This window comes from Columba livia, chromosome W (genome assembly GCF_036013475.1).
Source record: "Columba livia isolate bColLiv1 breed racing homer chromosome W, bColLiv1.pat.W.v2, whole genome shotgun sequence".
In the NCBI taxonomy this organism is placed as follows: domain Eukaryota; kingdom Metazoa; phylum Chordata; class Aves; order Columbiformes; family Columbidae; genus Columba; species Columba livia.
In genome coordinates this window covers 1,771,599-1,786,964 of record NC_088641.1, presented here as the reverse complement: position 1 = coordinate 1,786,964, position 15,366 = coordinate 1,771,599, and the positions used below count along the sequence as shown (strand labels likewise).

The 15,366-nt window shown below is 50.2% G+C and overlaps 1 protein-coding gene across 6 annotated transcripts in view; it reads left to right on the top strand.

Moving 5' to 3' along the window:
* Nucleotides 1-15,154, top strand: part of LOC110359204 (mitogen-activated protein kinase 4-like) — a 29,774-nt gene extending 14,620 nt beyond the window's left edge. For all 6 annotated transcript variants that reach the window (XM_065044628.1, XM_065044627.1, XM_065044626.1 and 3 more), the window contains 5 exons: nt 2,683-3,786; nt 6,393-6,537; nt 9,659-9,820; nt 11,722-11,923; nt 12,134-15,154. In XM_065044628.1, the coding sequence (XP_064900700.1) occupies nt 3,241-3,786; nt 6,393-6,537; nt 9,659-9,820; nt 11,722-11,923; nt 12,134-12,821 (1,743 nt within the window). In that variant the 5' untranslated portion in view covers nt 2,683-3,240 and the 3' untranslated portion in view covers nt 12,822-15,154. The remainder of the gene's footprint in view (nt 1-2,682; nt 3,787-6,392; nt 6,538-9,658; nt 9,821-11,721; nt 11,924-12,133) is intronic.
* The last annotated feature ends 212 nt before the right edge of the window (nt 15,155-15,366 follow it).

Below are 15,366 nucleotides of genomic sequence, written 5' to 3'. Positions count from 1 at the left end.
TTCCACGGACATCACAGGAGCTCCTGCCTAGAAATGTTGGCCCAAATGATCCCTGAGGCCCTGTCCCGTCCCAACGGATGGGATGAGGGATGAGTTAACTTAACTTAATGAATTAACGACACGCGCCCTGATTCAACAGATCAGACCACGTGTGAGTTAACTCTGGGTTAATTCTGCGCCGTTATGTGAAGCGAATGACAGACAATCACCCCCAGGGTCCAGTTCAGTTGTTTTACTAAAAGTACTTGTAGCATCAGTAGCTATAATATGAAATTGAACCAGCAATCAACAGCGGAGCTTAAAGATGGTGTTATCCTTATAGGTTCAAAAGGGAAAGAGAGTGGTAGAGATGGAAGGAAAACTAAGGTATAAGGGAGAGAGAAAGAGGTTAATCTATATAATTACTCTCTTTCTCTCTCCCCGCTCCCGACCCTCTGTTGTGCTCCAGGACCTGTTGGCTCAATTCTGCTGCAGTTTGCCCCGAAGCTCCCATTGAATTTGGCTTTTTCAAGTGGATGGCGGATCCTGCCCTCGTCAGCTTGAAAAAACCCCAGGGACTCCATCATTTTATGCAAATAAACCATGTTTTCCATCATCCGCAGCCAAACAGCATCGCTGCTGCTTTTGTGATCGCTCTTGGCCTTGGCAGCTCTTTTCATTAGGCCACTGAAATAACAATTTTGCATTCAATAGACTTGGAGAAGCGAGAAAAGAATCCAAACCAGGATTTCTGATGGTGAATCGGGCATCCCAAAGCATCTCCAGCAGCTTTTCCTGGGATGGTTCCGTAACAAGGACCCAACCACAAGGCCAGAAGCGCAACTTGGCGCCTTTTTCGGGACGGTTCTGCCTCTCTAATTGTGCAAAATGCTGCTGAGACGTAGCCAGGAGCACCCATCGCTTTTCTCAGGACATAAAATAAGGCTCTGTCTTCCCTTTTAGTCTTACTCAGCACATTTTCCCTTTCAGTGCTTCTAGAACCATACTAATTATTAATAATTAAGCCGATGAGGCAAAACTTGGTTTAATTCCATTGCATCTAGAGTGAGCCAAGCACCGCGTCCCATCCAGCCCGACCTGGGCTCAAACCATGGTTTATAGCACCTAAAAGTTGAGAAATGCGGTGGGTCAAACCCAACATGACGCCTTGTTGACCCAAGTCCTATTTTACAGAGCTCCCATTGGGAATTTTTCCTGATTTTTGTGGGTTTTTGACCTCCTCAGCCATCCAGGTGACCCGTGCGGGGACTGAGGTTTTAAGCGCAGGCTTAAGAAACTCAGATTAGTGGAAAAGCTCTGGTTTTGCTGCAGCCAGATGTACGTTTTCCATCCCAACCTGTCCTTAAACCTTCTCATGGTCTTCAGACCTGCCAAGACCTTTATGGGGTTTATCCCAATATAAAAGCCAATACAACTTGATAAGAAATTTCCCCATCTGAAAAACGCGGTTAATAATCCCTTTGGAGGGATGACTAATGAGTCTCTGAAAGATCAGAGTTTTGCTTGTCGTTAACCTTGAACGAAATGCCTTGAGTGAGGCATTTGACACAGTGTCCCACAGCATCCTCAGCGCTGAACTGAGGGAGTGCGGTCTGGATGAGCGGGGAGTGAGGTGGAGTGTGACCTGGCTGAAGGGAAGAAGCCAGAGAGTCGTGGTCAATGGGCAGAGTCCAGTTGAGGCCTGGATCTAGTGCAGTGCCTCAGGGGCAGTGCTGGGGCCGGGATTGTTCAAGATATTCATCAGTGATTTGGCCGAGGGAATAGAGTGACTGTCAGCAAGTTTGCTGGTGACACCAAGCTGGGAGGAGTGGTGACACGCCAGAGGCTGTGCTGCCATCAGAGACCTGGACAGGCTGGAGAGTTGGGCGGGAAAATGTAATGAAATAGAACAAGGGCAAGTGTAGAGTCTTGAATCTGGGCAGAACAACCCCAGGTTCAGTGTAAGTTGGGGAATGACCTATTAGAGAGCAGCGTAGGGGAAAGGGAGCTGGGGGTGCTGGGGACAGCAGGGTGACCATGAGCCAGCACTGGGCCCTTGTGGCCAGGAAGCCAGTGGTACCTGGGGTGGGTTAGAAGGGGGTGGTCAGTAGGTCCGAGAGGTTCTCCTGCCCCTCTGCTCTGCCCTGGGGAGACCACACCTGGAATCTTGTGTCCAGCTGTGGCCCCTCAGTTCCAGCAGGACAGGGAACTGCTGGAGAGGGTCCAGCGCAGCCACCAAGATGCTGGAGGGAGTGGAGCATCTCCCGTGTGAGGAAAGGCTGAGGGAGCTGGGGCTCTGGAGCTGGACAAGAGGACACTGAGGGGGGACTCATTCATGTTTACAGATATCTAAAGGGGGAGTGTCAGGAGGATGGAGCCAGGCTCTTCTCGGTGACAACCAATGGTAGGACAAGGGGCAATGGGTTCAAACTGGAACACAAGAGGTTCCACTTAAATATGAGAAGCAACTTGTTCCTGGTGAGGGTGGCAGAGCCTGGCCCAGGCTGCCCAGGGGGTTGTGGAGTCTCCTTCTGTGCAGACATTCCAACCCGCCTGGACACCTTCCTGTGTAACCTCATCTGGGTGTTCCTGCTCCATGGGGGGATTGCACTGCATGAGCTTGCCAGGGCCCTTCAACCCCTGACATCCTGGGATTCTGTGAAACGCTGTTCTCAAATAAATCCATCTCCTCTTTTCTTCCAGGAGCGGTGCTGAGGGATAACCAGTAAAGGTCGGATGGCGCTTGGCTTCGCCAGTGAAAAACCGACAAGGGGAAGGTGCTGGAGCTGCAATTGTGGAAATTTGCGCTGAACGTGAGTTTTGGGCTGGAAAATATTTGCTGCTCTCAAGATTTTGACCTGCGGATGGGGAACATGGGGTCTCCCGCTACCGAAAAGGGGGCAGCAAGGCCACCTGGCCACCCCGGCACTGAGACGCTGGAGGAGAAACCCAAGCAAGCGGCTGCAAAACAGAGCGACGTTGATCTTTTAGTCCCAAGAAGAGCAACCATTTTGTTTTGCTAGAGATCTCGGGGCTTCATTTATCCGTCCTGCTTGGAAAGTCTCTACCCTTGGATTTCTCACTTGATTTAAAACATTTTACTTGCGTGTGTGCGCTCACATCTCTTCTCTCTGCGTCTCATCTTGAAGCGATGGAGTAATAATGAGGCGCTTGGTTTCAAACTGCGTTTGTGATCTTCAACTCTCGCAGCTTTTCAAGTGACGAAGAGGAAAAAGGAGCCGAAAGAGGACGGAGCCCGCGATGGCAGAGAAGTGCGACTGCATCGCCAGCATGTACGGGTACGACCTGGGCTGTCGTTTCGTTAATTTTCGCCCCTTGGGTTTCGGAGCCAACGGGCTGGTGCTGTCGGCCCTCGACAGCAAGAGCTGCCGCAAAGTGGCCGTGAAGAAGATCACCATCGGCGACGCGCGCAGCATGAAACACGCTTTCCGGGAGATCAAAATCATCCGCCGCCTGGACCACGATAACATCGTGAAGGTCTACGAGGTGTTGGGGCCCAAGGGGACGAACCTCCGTGGGGATTTTTTTAAGTTTAACATGGTTTACATCGTCCAGGAATACATGGAGACGGACCTGGCGCGGTTGCTGGAGCAGGGGAAGCTCGCCGAGGAACACGCCAAGCTCTTCATGTACCAACTGCTGCGGGGGCTCAAATACATCCACTCGGCCAACGTCCTCCACCGCGACCTCAAACCCGCCAACATTTTCATCAGCACCGAGGATTTGGTGCTGAAAATCGGCGACTTCGGCCTGGCCAGGATCGTGGATCAGCATTACTCGCACAAGGTAGGCGACGCCGAACCGCGTCCCGAGGGCGAAGCGATCGGGTCCTTGAGGCCGTTTGGGTGCTGTGGGGTGGGCGCTGGGCCAAGCTGGGACTTGTTTTATCCAGGCGAAGCCCACAGTTGAGCTCTGCTAAGCTCGCCCTGGTGCTGCAAAGCCGCAAGCAGGGCCTAGGAAAAGCTCAAGTGCCTTCAGGTGTCTTTTATTGCTTTATATCATATATATCAAATATACTCATTTTACTGAAATAATTAAACTTCCTGTTTCTTGGTTTGGTACCTTTACAAAACACAAGCTGCCGTTCATCCCCACAATGGAACCTCATCCGCAGCCGCTCTGCTTATTTTTCTCCTCACCTGCTGTTTGAAAACCCAATTCCATCCGAATTACACTTATTTAATCATTGAGCAAGAGAGAGGGGCCTTTGATATCCAGCCATATTCTTTCAACTGAGCTCAGTTATCCTTCCCCACATGGTCCTGCGCTTCTTCAGAGCTTTATCTTCTCCATCCATCCCCCCTTTTATGTCCTATAAATACTTTTGGCTCCAAATGATGGTCCAGATGTGACCTAGGGATGCAGAGGCTGCTGAATCTCTTTATTCAGGTGACAAGATGGCAAAGTGGGAACCTCCTTAGCCTGCTTGTATCTTACAAAATAGTCAAATGATCTCTTCTAGGGGCTCTGTCTGGTGCCCCAAAGCGCTTGGGGCATGTACACGAGGCTGCCAGGGGACCATTTGCCTCTTGGCAACATTAATTACAGCATTAATTGGCAGAAAATCCATGCTAAGGAGGGCGTGACAGCCCTTTTAGGCGCCGATCTCATCCTAAATCGTTTCCAGAACGTCTTCAAACCTTTGAAGTCCTTCCCTTTGGTTTGGACTCGGTGCAAACGTCATCACTTCCAGTTCATCCAGGGAAATAAGGACATTCCCAGGTGGATCATCACGAGGTTTTCAAAGGAGATGAGGATGAAACGTTGCTCCGAACTCGCCCCGGATGGGACCGCCCTCCGCGTTGAGACACCGCAACACCCGCCCCAAATCATTTCTCTTGATGCTGCTTCCTCCAGGTGGCAAGACAGGAATTTATCGTATGCATTTGATAAAAATAAAAGATGTAACGCATTTTTAGGTTTGTTGCTACGTATGGATGTTTTTAGTATATTGCTCATACATTTTGCATCGTGCTCGTGCCTCTGAGAACTCAAATCCATTACGACTTATCTTAAGAAGACCAAAATTACAATGTTCTTTTAAAAGCAAAGCCTTGATGATTAAAAACTTAACGACTTTCACGTTTGGAAATGGGAAGAAAACCTGCATTAGGAGCATTATAAACCTCATGTTTAGGCTGAGAGGTGTATCCTGTAGCACCCCAGGAGGTGTTTTAACTGCGAATTATACGATATACCGCGACCGAAAACAGTTTATGAAACGATATCAGTTCGCATGGAGGTTTTAATGTGAACTGTATTCATTTTAATACTCTCCGAATGCAATTCAGCTTGATCGGTTTGTTTTATCTTCTCTTTTCGGTTGTGTTCCAATCCACCTCGTTCTGTTAATGCGTTATATTTAATATAGTAAGTCCTACTTAGGAATATCCCAGCGTTACCCTGATGAAATAACCATTCATTTCGCAGCCCGTTCATTGCGGGGCCGTCGCTTCCGCCGCCGTTATTTTCGGGATTCAACGCGCCTCCTTGATTTCAACGGGAGTCGCTGAGCGCTTGGCACTCGCGTCCAATCTCCCGGGTGAGCTCCAAAGAGACGACAGAGTTTTGTCTTTGTCCCGCGGGTGCTGCCGAGGACGTCCCTGTAAAACCGGGTCACGCGTCGGCAAAGCGGGACGGAGCACGAGGGCCTTTCCTTTTCTCCGTAAATCTGCTTTTTCCACCCCGTCGCTTCGTCCTCCTCTTTATTACGAGACCCCATCCCTCTGAGACGCCGCGTGGGCTCGACCGCAGTTCCCTCTATGTATCCCAAACCAAATCGGGGTCCCCCAGCAGCATCGGGGGGATGCGGACGCGGCGAGTTCCATGTGCCCTTTCAAACTTGATTTTCAGCGTCGGCGCCATGGGAATTCAGTCGGATCCATGGGAATTCAGTGGGATCCATGGGAATTCAGTCGGATCCATGGGCGCTCCAGGTGGCTATGGAGGGATTAAAGATAAAGGATTAACTGGAGGTGGAATCAGCAAAAATGGCACGTTTGGAAATCTAAGCTCGGGCTGCTGAGCTGGGAAAAGCTTCCTTCACACACAGCAAAACACTTCAATAACGTGCTTAACTCCCCAAATGGGATTGACTGCGATTTACATAATACATCCAAGTCTTTAACAATCACCTAAAATAACTTTTGTGGCTCCGAGCTGCAAATCCGCGCTATTAAAACCATCTGTCCTTTGCAGAAGATGCTTCGGTACCACGGCGACAAACCGCAAATCATTTTTAGGGGAGCGACAAGAGCTTTTCCTCCAGCGGCCTGTGTGTCACCTCTTTGCTCCGGCAAGATTCCCAAGCGTTGCGGGCAGTTTCTCCGGGAGATCCGACATGGAGATCGGAGGAATTCTGACCGTTCTTTCTCTCTCTCTTTGCTTTTCAGGGTTACCTTTCCGAAGGTTTAGTAACAAAGTGGTATCGCTCCCCTCGCCTCCTCCTCTCGCCAAACAACTACACCAAAGCCATCGATATGTGGGCGGCCGGTTGCATCCTGGCCGAGATGCTGACGGGGAGGATGCTCTTCGCCGGTAGGTTCTGGCTTCTATTGATTAATTGATAAATAAATTGACTTTTCCTCCTTTTCTTCTTACTCACGACCCAATTTAAAAGGTTTTTTAGCGTTGCAGAGGGAATTCCCCTCTGCTTGGCAGCTGAAAATAAGGCGGTGGCTAAAAAATACCATAGGGTGGAGTAGGACAGAGATAACATGTCCCTGTCCCAAGAGGTTTGAATTGTGGTTGGCGTCTTCAAGGTCTTTTTTTTCTTTGAGGAAAGACGTTTCTCCCACAGCATCCTCAGCGCTGAACTGAGGGAGTGCGGTCTGGATGAGCGGGGAGTGAGGTGGAGTGTGACCTGGCTGAAGGGAAGAAGCCAGAGAGTCGTGGTCAATGGGCAGAGTCCAGTTGAGGCCTGGATCTAGTGCAGTGCCTCAGGGGCAGTGCTGGGGCCGGGATTGTTCAAGATATTCATCAGTGATTTGGCCGAGGGAATAGAGTGACTGTCAGCAAGTTTGCTGGTGACACCAAGCTGGGAGGAGTGGTGACACGCCAGAGGCTGTGCTGCCATCAGAGACCTGGACAGGCTGGAGAGTTGGGCGGGAAAATGTAATGAAATAGAACAAGGGCAAGGGTAGAGTCTTGAATCTGGGCAGAACAACCCCAGGTTCCAGTGTAAGTTGGGGAATGACCTATTAGAGAGCAGCGTAGGGGAAAGGGAGCTGGGGGTGCTGGGGACAGCAGGGTGACCATGAGCCAGCACTGGGCCCTTGTGGCCAGGAAGCCAATGGTACCTGGGGTGGGTTAGAAGGGGGTGGTCAGTAGGTCCGAGAGGTTCTCCTGCCCCTCTGCTCTGCCCTGGGGAGACCACACCTGGAATCTTGTGTCCAGCTGTGGCCCCTCAGTTCCAGCAGGACAGGGAACTGCTGGAGAGAGTCCAGCGCAGCCACCAAGATGCTGAAGGGAGTGGAGCATCTCCCGTGTGAGGAAAGGCTGAGGGAGCTGGGGCTCTGGAGCTGGACAAGAGGACACTGAGGGGGGACTCATTCATGTTTACAGATATCTAAAGGGGGAGTGTCAGAAGGATGGAGCCAGGCTCTTCTGGGTGACAACCAGTGACAGGACAAGGGGCAATGGGTGCAAACTGGAACACAGGAGGTTGCACTTAAGTCTGAGAAGCAACTTGTTCCTGGTGAGGGTGGCAGAGCCTGGCCCAGGCTGCCCAGGGGGTTGTGGAGTCTCCTTCTGTGCAGACATTCCAACCCGCCTGGACACCTTCCTGTGTAACCTCATCTGGGTGTTCCTGCTCCATGGGGGGGTTGCACTGCATGAGCTTGCCAGGGCCCTTCAACCCCTGACATTCTGGGATTCTGTGTGATTCTGTGGATGTCGCTACTCAATTTCAGGCTTTTCCTATAGACAGGTGTTGTTGTAAAGGTGCGTTACAAGAAGCCAAAAAGAGCATGTGATTATTAGCACAGCATTTGAATCTCAGCTCTGATGGTCTCGAGAAGCGAATCTTGATTGAATACTCTTCCAAAACCACTCCTGTTAAGAGTGAACTTTGCTTGGACACAGATCTGTTCATTCAGGAACAAAGTGGCCGCGCTCTTGCCTGTCCATACTACCCCCCTGCCCAAAATCTGTGGCGCTGGTCGTCTCTCCGTGGCCCGTTAGCGCTTCGATTGACGAGGTTTAACCCATTTTGTCAGCAGCTGTTCGCCGAGTTGTGTAAATAAATAATGTAGCCCCATTAATAATGGAGAACGATGGTTTCTTCGCAGGTGTTTCAGTCGACTGTCGCTCCTTCTCGCAGCTTTTTGTGAAAGCTGAAAATTCAGCAGTCGGGATCATTAACATCATTAAAATCACCTCGTTTCCTTCTCCCTAATTTCCTCAGTCTCCCCTTTAGAAAATTTTCACGTCCAAGGGGTTCAGCTCTGAAAATTGTTATTAAGAATAGATGTGACTCCCTGCTTTGATTTTCATACGTAACTCAACAAAGGGGGGTCGTCCCCGCAGCCCGTTGTGTGAGGGGCAGAAGAAATTGGGTGCAGCACGTCGCCAACAGCTCAAATCTGGCTTTTGGAGCTTTGGAGAGATCCCCAGTGCGATCCGCACAGAAAACAGGGAAGAGTGGAAGAACGTCCGTAAGTGAGTGGTTACAGCTCCCTCCAGTGACTCCTCCACACTGTGCTGGGGAGGGGAAGGGAAGGGGAAGGGGAAGGGAAGGGGAAGAGGAAGGGAAGGGGAAGGGGAAGGAGAAGGGGAAGGGAAGGAGAAGGGAAGGAGAAGGGGAAGGGAAGGAGAAGGGGAAGGGAAGGGGGTAGGGGAAGGGAAGGGAAGGGAAGGGAAGGGAAGGGAAGGGAAGGGAAGGGAAGGGAAGGGAAGGGAAGGGAAGGGAAGGGAAGGGAAGGGAAGGGAAGGGAAGGGAAGGGAAGGGAAGGGAAGGGAAGGGGAAGGGGAAGGGAAGGGGAAGGGGAGGAGAGGAAAGGAGAGAGGGAAGGAGGGAGGAGAGGAGAATGGGAAGGAGAGAGGAAGTAGAGAGGGAAGGAGAGAGGAAAGGGAAGGAGAGGAGAGGAGAGGAGAGGAGAGGAGAGGAGAGGAGAGGAGAGGAGAGGAGAGGAGAGGAGAGGAGAGGAGAGGAGAGGAGAGGAGAGGAGAGGAGAGGAGAGGAGAAAGGGGAAGGGAAAGGGAAAGGGAAGAAGAAGGGGAAGGAAAAGGGAAGGGGAAGAGTTTCCTTTTCCAAAACATAATGAAAGGAAACAGAAAATCTCTTTTCCAAAACATGATGCAAAACTCCTCGTTCTCTCCCACACAGTGCATTTATTCTCTCTCTAGTTTGTATTTTTGCTTTTTAGAGATTAATTCCTTCCGAAAGGCCATAGGACTGACATAAATAGAGGATAACGGTGGAGAATTGGCTTCCTGAGAGCTGTAATTCAAGGTTTTCCTATGTCGTTTGTGTCACTAAACTTTTTGGCTTCCAGGTACCTTCAGTGAGCAGAGAGGGGACCAGCCACAAAACCTTCATCACTTTGAATACCCCATAATTTCAATCACAATTTGGCAATTAGCCTGAAGGATTTAAAAAGATACGATTGCTCGTTTAACTCCTGGATCTCAACTCATTCCCTGTTTTCTATTTGTTTAGGGGGTCATGAGTTGGAACAGATGCAGCTTATTCTGGAGACCATCCCCGTGATCCACGAGGAAGACAAAGAGGAGCTGCTCAAAGTGATGCCCATGTTCATCAACAGCACGTGGGAAGTGAGGAAACCGCTGCGCAAGCTGCTCCCCGAGGTGGACAGTGAAGGTACCGTGGTGCTTCGGCGACGTCCTTCTCGTGGGACATCCCCCAACAGCCTGATGTCCCCAGGGAGTCTGAGGAATTGTCCTCAAAAGCCAAGTGCATGAAGGGGCTTCAGGTATTTGGGGATCTGTGGTGCGTGGTCCCACCTGGAGCTCGTGCGTCCCCACAGGACCTGCTCGCTGGCCCATGGGGATGCAGGAGAGCGCTCATGAGCGCACGGAGCTCGCACAGAAATAAGAAATGATCTTTCAAGACTATACCAAGGCGCATTTCCTTCGTGCCAGCCTTGCGTCCCTCCCTCCCCATTCCTCTTAGAATCATAGGATCGTTTTGGTTGGAAAAGACCCTCAAGACCATCAAGTCCAACCATTCACCCACCCCTGGCACTGCCCCATGTCCCTGAGAATATCATTGGTGTGTATTTCCAACCCCTCCAGGGATGGTGACTCCAGCACTGCCCTGGGCAGCCTGTTCCAATGCCCCACAGCCCTTTGGGGAAGAAATTGTTCCCCAGATCCAACCTCAACCTCCCCTGGCGCAACTTGAGGCCGTTTCTTTGTGTCCCTGTGTCCCCTCAGCTCCTGTTCTCCAGCTGAACCCCCCAGGTCCCTCAGCCGCTCCCATCACACTTGTGCTCCAGCCCCTTCCCCTTCTCTCCACTCGCTCCAGCACCTCAAGGCCTTTCTTGGCCTGAGGGGCCCAAAACTGCCCCCAAGATTCTCAGTTTGGCCTCCCCAGTGCCCAGCACAGGGGTGGTCTCTGCCCTGGGCCTGCTGGCCACCCCAGTGCTGGTACCAGCCACTTGAGCCACTTCCCTTATTCAACTAGAGCTTAAAAATCAATAATCAGCAGCGTGTTGTTGCGAGGGAGCTGTAAACCACCGGCTCTTGGATCTGAACTTCTCCTTGGAGCAGCTTTGTAGGTGGACTCATCCACCTGCTTTTGGGAGGATGTCAAGACTAAGCCTGGCTTATGTTCGCTGGTCTAACTTGTTGGCAACACAATACCCATCGGCCCAGGTTGCCCAGGGACCGTGTCAGCCGCCGGCGAGCGGGAATGAATTTATTCCCCGTCGTTCCTGCGCAAATAAAGGTCACCTGTGCCCCTTACATCATCCATTGACATTTTCCTGCCTCCCTGACCCGTAATATATAACTCATAATATATCACTCCACCGCGCCGCTTGCCCGCAGTCGGTGACCTTATGAAGTTATTGATTGCTTCCTACTTAATTAGTCCGAGCGGTGAAATAATCCCATGGGAGACAATCGGATATTGGTTAATGTTTAAGCACCGAGGAACGGCCCTTCCTTTCCGCTGGGTGATTTTGCCGCTAAAGAAATGGTCCCGCTTACACGATTCCATCTTTAATGGGGATATTTCGGAAGGTAAAGTGTTATAAATTAATAAAGTCACATTCCTATTTATTATCTGAACCCTAAAGAATTTTTCCACGTCGGATCATAGAATTGTTGTCGTTGGAAAAGACCTTTAAGGTCATTGAATCCAACCTAAGCAACATTTTTAATGACAAGATTCGATCTTTTCACGTCATCTCAGCAAAAGGAATCGTCAGAGGATTCACAACAAACCCTATATGTTTAGAATTCATTTTAGTCACTTTAATTACACTTAATTTCCTTCATAATTATTGTAGAAAGAGTTGATGTTCTGCAGTCTTTCTGAAATAATTTTAGACACTCCAAATCTGTAAAATATTAACGGGCAAAATTATTTCATAGTGTTGGTCACTCTGAAGACTTAAAAATTACACGTTAAATACCCACGGGGTGTGACCTTTAATTCCTTCCTTCCTTCGAGGGGATTTGTTTCGGGGGATTCATGGCAAGGGAGCCGCTGTTGCTTTTGAGGAATTAATGAGCTCGTTTCTCTGCGCTTCGCAGCTATCGATTTTCTGGAGAAAATACTGACATTTAACCCCATGGATCGATTAACGGCGGAGATGGGGCTGCAGCATCCTTACATGAGCCCGTATTCCTGCCCCGAGGACGAACCGGTGTCTCAGCATCCCTTCCGGATCGAGGACGAGATCGATGATATTTTACTGATGGAAGCCAACCAGAGCCAGATGTCCAACTGGGACAGGTACGGGCTGTAAAATCCCATTATTCTTGGACCTTTCGGGACCTTACGAATCTCTTCGCCTGGGTGAAAAAGTAGGACCTGGACTGTTGTCTCTGGGCTGAGAGGCAGTTTGATTATTAAAAATCTATAGGTTAAGTGGCGTAGTAGGAAGGAAAAGGTAAAAACATACAGAGGTTTGAGCTGTGGGTTGTCTAATGGTGTTTTTCGCAGGTATCACGTGAGCCTCTCCTCCGATTTGGACTGGAGACACGATAAATACCACGAGATGGACGAGGTTCAGCGAGACCCCCGGGCGGGATCTGAATCCATCGCTGAAGAAGCTCAAGTTGATCCCCGGAAATATTCCCAAAGCAGCTCGGAGAGGTTCTTGGAATTATCCCACTCGTCCATGGACCGAGTATTCGATGCCGATTGTGGGAAATCGTGCGATTACAAAGTGGGGTCACCATCCTACTTGGACAAATTGCTGTGGAGAGACAATAAGCCCCATCATTACTCAGAACCCAAGCTCATTTTAGATTTATCCCACTGGAAAAGAGCGACCATAGCGCCCGCGGCCGAGCTATCGCTGGAAGAAGAACCATCCAACCTCTTTCTGGAGATCGCTCAGTGGGTGAAGAGCACGCAGGTGGGTCTCGAGTGTTCCAATCCTCTTCCGGAGCTTCAGGAACGGAACGCTCCGTCTCCTCCTCACCGGCTCCGCAAAGAACCCGCGGAGGCCACCAGCGAAACAGACCCCGAGTTCGACTTGGACGTCTTCATCTCCAGGGCGCTGAAACTTTGCACGAAACCCGAAGATCTTCCAGACAACAAGCTCAGCGATATCAACGGGGCTTGCATATCGGAGCACCCCGGGGAGATCGTACAAACAGAGGTGTACCAGAAAGAGCGATGGTGAGGAACGCGCGCCGTGGCTCCCCGTTCCTCGCCGACGCCGTGGCCGTTGCCCGGGGCTGAGTGGCTTCCGCCTGTCGTTTTTATTACGCTCTACCAAACGCCTTTCTCTGCAAAGGCCAAGCACAAACCACGTGCCCCTTTTGATGCCTTAGAAATGTCTTTAAGGGAATCAAGAGGTGTGATTGAAATATTGAGTTTCTTCTACTGCCTTAACACGCTTGCCTTGCAATCTCTGGGACCTGTTTGAAACGTAAATGTACAAGGGAACGGCGACGGCACATGAGAAGTTTACAAACAGGAGTCAAATCAACTTCTTTTCCTTTCTTTTTCTCTAAAATCTTAGACCGACGAGGACAAACTCAGCGTTTTCGTTATGGTCAAACCCTCCTGGTTTGACGGGTTCCCAAAAACACCCAACTTGGAGCGATTAGGAGGTACCGGTGCGACCACAAGCGCTACGGGGAGAAGCGACACCGGGCAGCGTCCGTCAGGCACCAGAGAACGAAACTACAGGGAGAATTTGCCCATCAAACAGAAAAGAACTCTGAAGAAATTCGACCTACAAATTACGGGCCACTTGGGATTTTATTCCTATTTTTCCAATTGTTTCTTTTATTTGTTCTAAGCGCGTTCTCCTCGTTGGGTTTCTCACCCGTAGCTTCTCGCTCCTGTCGCACGAGGTGGATCCGAGCTCTCCGAGTACTCAGGAGGCCCCGTACGACGCGTTTTGGTGGAACAACCTGAGTTCCATCACCCTTCTCCGGAAGATCCTGGTGTCAACGGGCGACCGAGAGCGGTTTGTAAATAGACGCAACTGATCTACTGTAGCTTCTGTTTTCATCCACACTTCGGAGCACCTTAAAGAGTTTGGATACGGGAGAAATGTTGTATATTTAATCCAACTCGGCGGGTTTTTTTCAACGGAAAACCTGTAAATAGCGTTAGAAAAGCCAATCTCTGCTTTTTTCGCTGTGCTCTCCGGCACGCCGGCGCTACTTCCATTTGTAACAGAGAAACTACTGTACTTAGTAACCCCAAGGTCAGTATTTAACTATTATTATTCCGAGATTAATTATTTCTACCCTTTCAATGAGCAATCTACTAGTAATAAATATTCTGCGACGCGAAGAAAACTCCTGTGGGACTGGGATGGTGACCAACAGCAACATTTACCGTCTTAACCCTGGTTTCTATTCGTGGTGGGATCAGGTGGAGGTTTAGAGCTTGCGCTAAGCGTCGAGAAACCCAAAAACTTGTAGGTCTGTCCTTAAATGGATGGAAACACCGTTAATCCCGACGATGAGGCTGCGTGGGTGGGATGGGGTGGAAATCCTGGGGCAGGCGGGGAGAAGATATTTGGGAGGTGAAGACATCTGGAAGGCAAAGCCATTGGAGAGAACATCTGGAAGGCAAAGCCGTTGGAGAAAACATCTGGAAGGCAAAGCCGTTGAGTTCTGGTCTTTGCTTTGAGTGTTTGGATGTTTAGGAAGGGGAAACGAGGGAGAAACCGAGGGTTTGGTTTCCAGTGCGTTGCGGATTATGAATATACCTCAATTAAAGCTCAGCACTTTTCCTGACGGCGGGAGAGATTCAGACGCCGAAGAAGCGGCGGAGAGGATGCGAATCCGGCGCCGTGGTCCCGCTCGGCTTCGCCGTGTGCGCGGCGGTTGGGAATGGAATTGTCGGCGCTCCAGCGTGTTCCTGGAGAACAGGAGGAGGTGGCAGCAGCCACAGTTGTGTCCCCTCGCTCCCCGGTGCCGCCCCGCCAAGAGCAGGTAAAACCCAACGTGAGACACACAAACAGAAGCATCAACTCGAAACCGATGTCTGGCAGCCGACCGGGTTTTTATAACGTGAAGGATGCGATCGGCGACGCGAGAGGCGACTTAAAACTCTCCGCTGCCGGTGCGTCAAACACAGAGACGCGCCCACTCGTGACGTCGGCAGCGATCGAACCGCATCTGAAACCAGAAGCCATTTGCTTTGGGTTGGCGCGTTCAGCCCCAACATCTTCACCAGAGACGCGCGGGACTATTTATGATATTACGGCCATGAAAAGAACAGTTTTGCTTTTGAATCTTGTCTTCTAGGGGGGAGTGGGAGCTTGGGGCCCCACACTTAAAGTCTAATATTGACTTTTCGAGCTTCTTGCCGCTGCTCTGATTTGCCATCTCGATTCACGAGCTGTTATTTAACGTTGTTTCCAGAACGTCGGTGTCCCATGCTGGGAAAGGCGGGGAGCGAAAGGGGTGGTTTTAATTTGTGCTCAGCCAGTCACAAGCCAGATTTATTCCTCATCAACAACAATAAAATTTAAGGCCTGAGCCTTCTTTACATGGTAGCACGTAATTATTTTGCTTATTATAAGTCTCAAAGTGTTTATTCTTCGGAGCTTTACTGTTAGATTAATGACAAAAACCAGCTTCAGCTCACTTTTCAATAGGGACGTGTTTCCTATAGAAATCACACCTGGATCCCAGAGTAAAACCACAACGGAGCGTCCGTGAATCATTGAATCAAACAAAACTTTGCAGAATGGAGCAGGT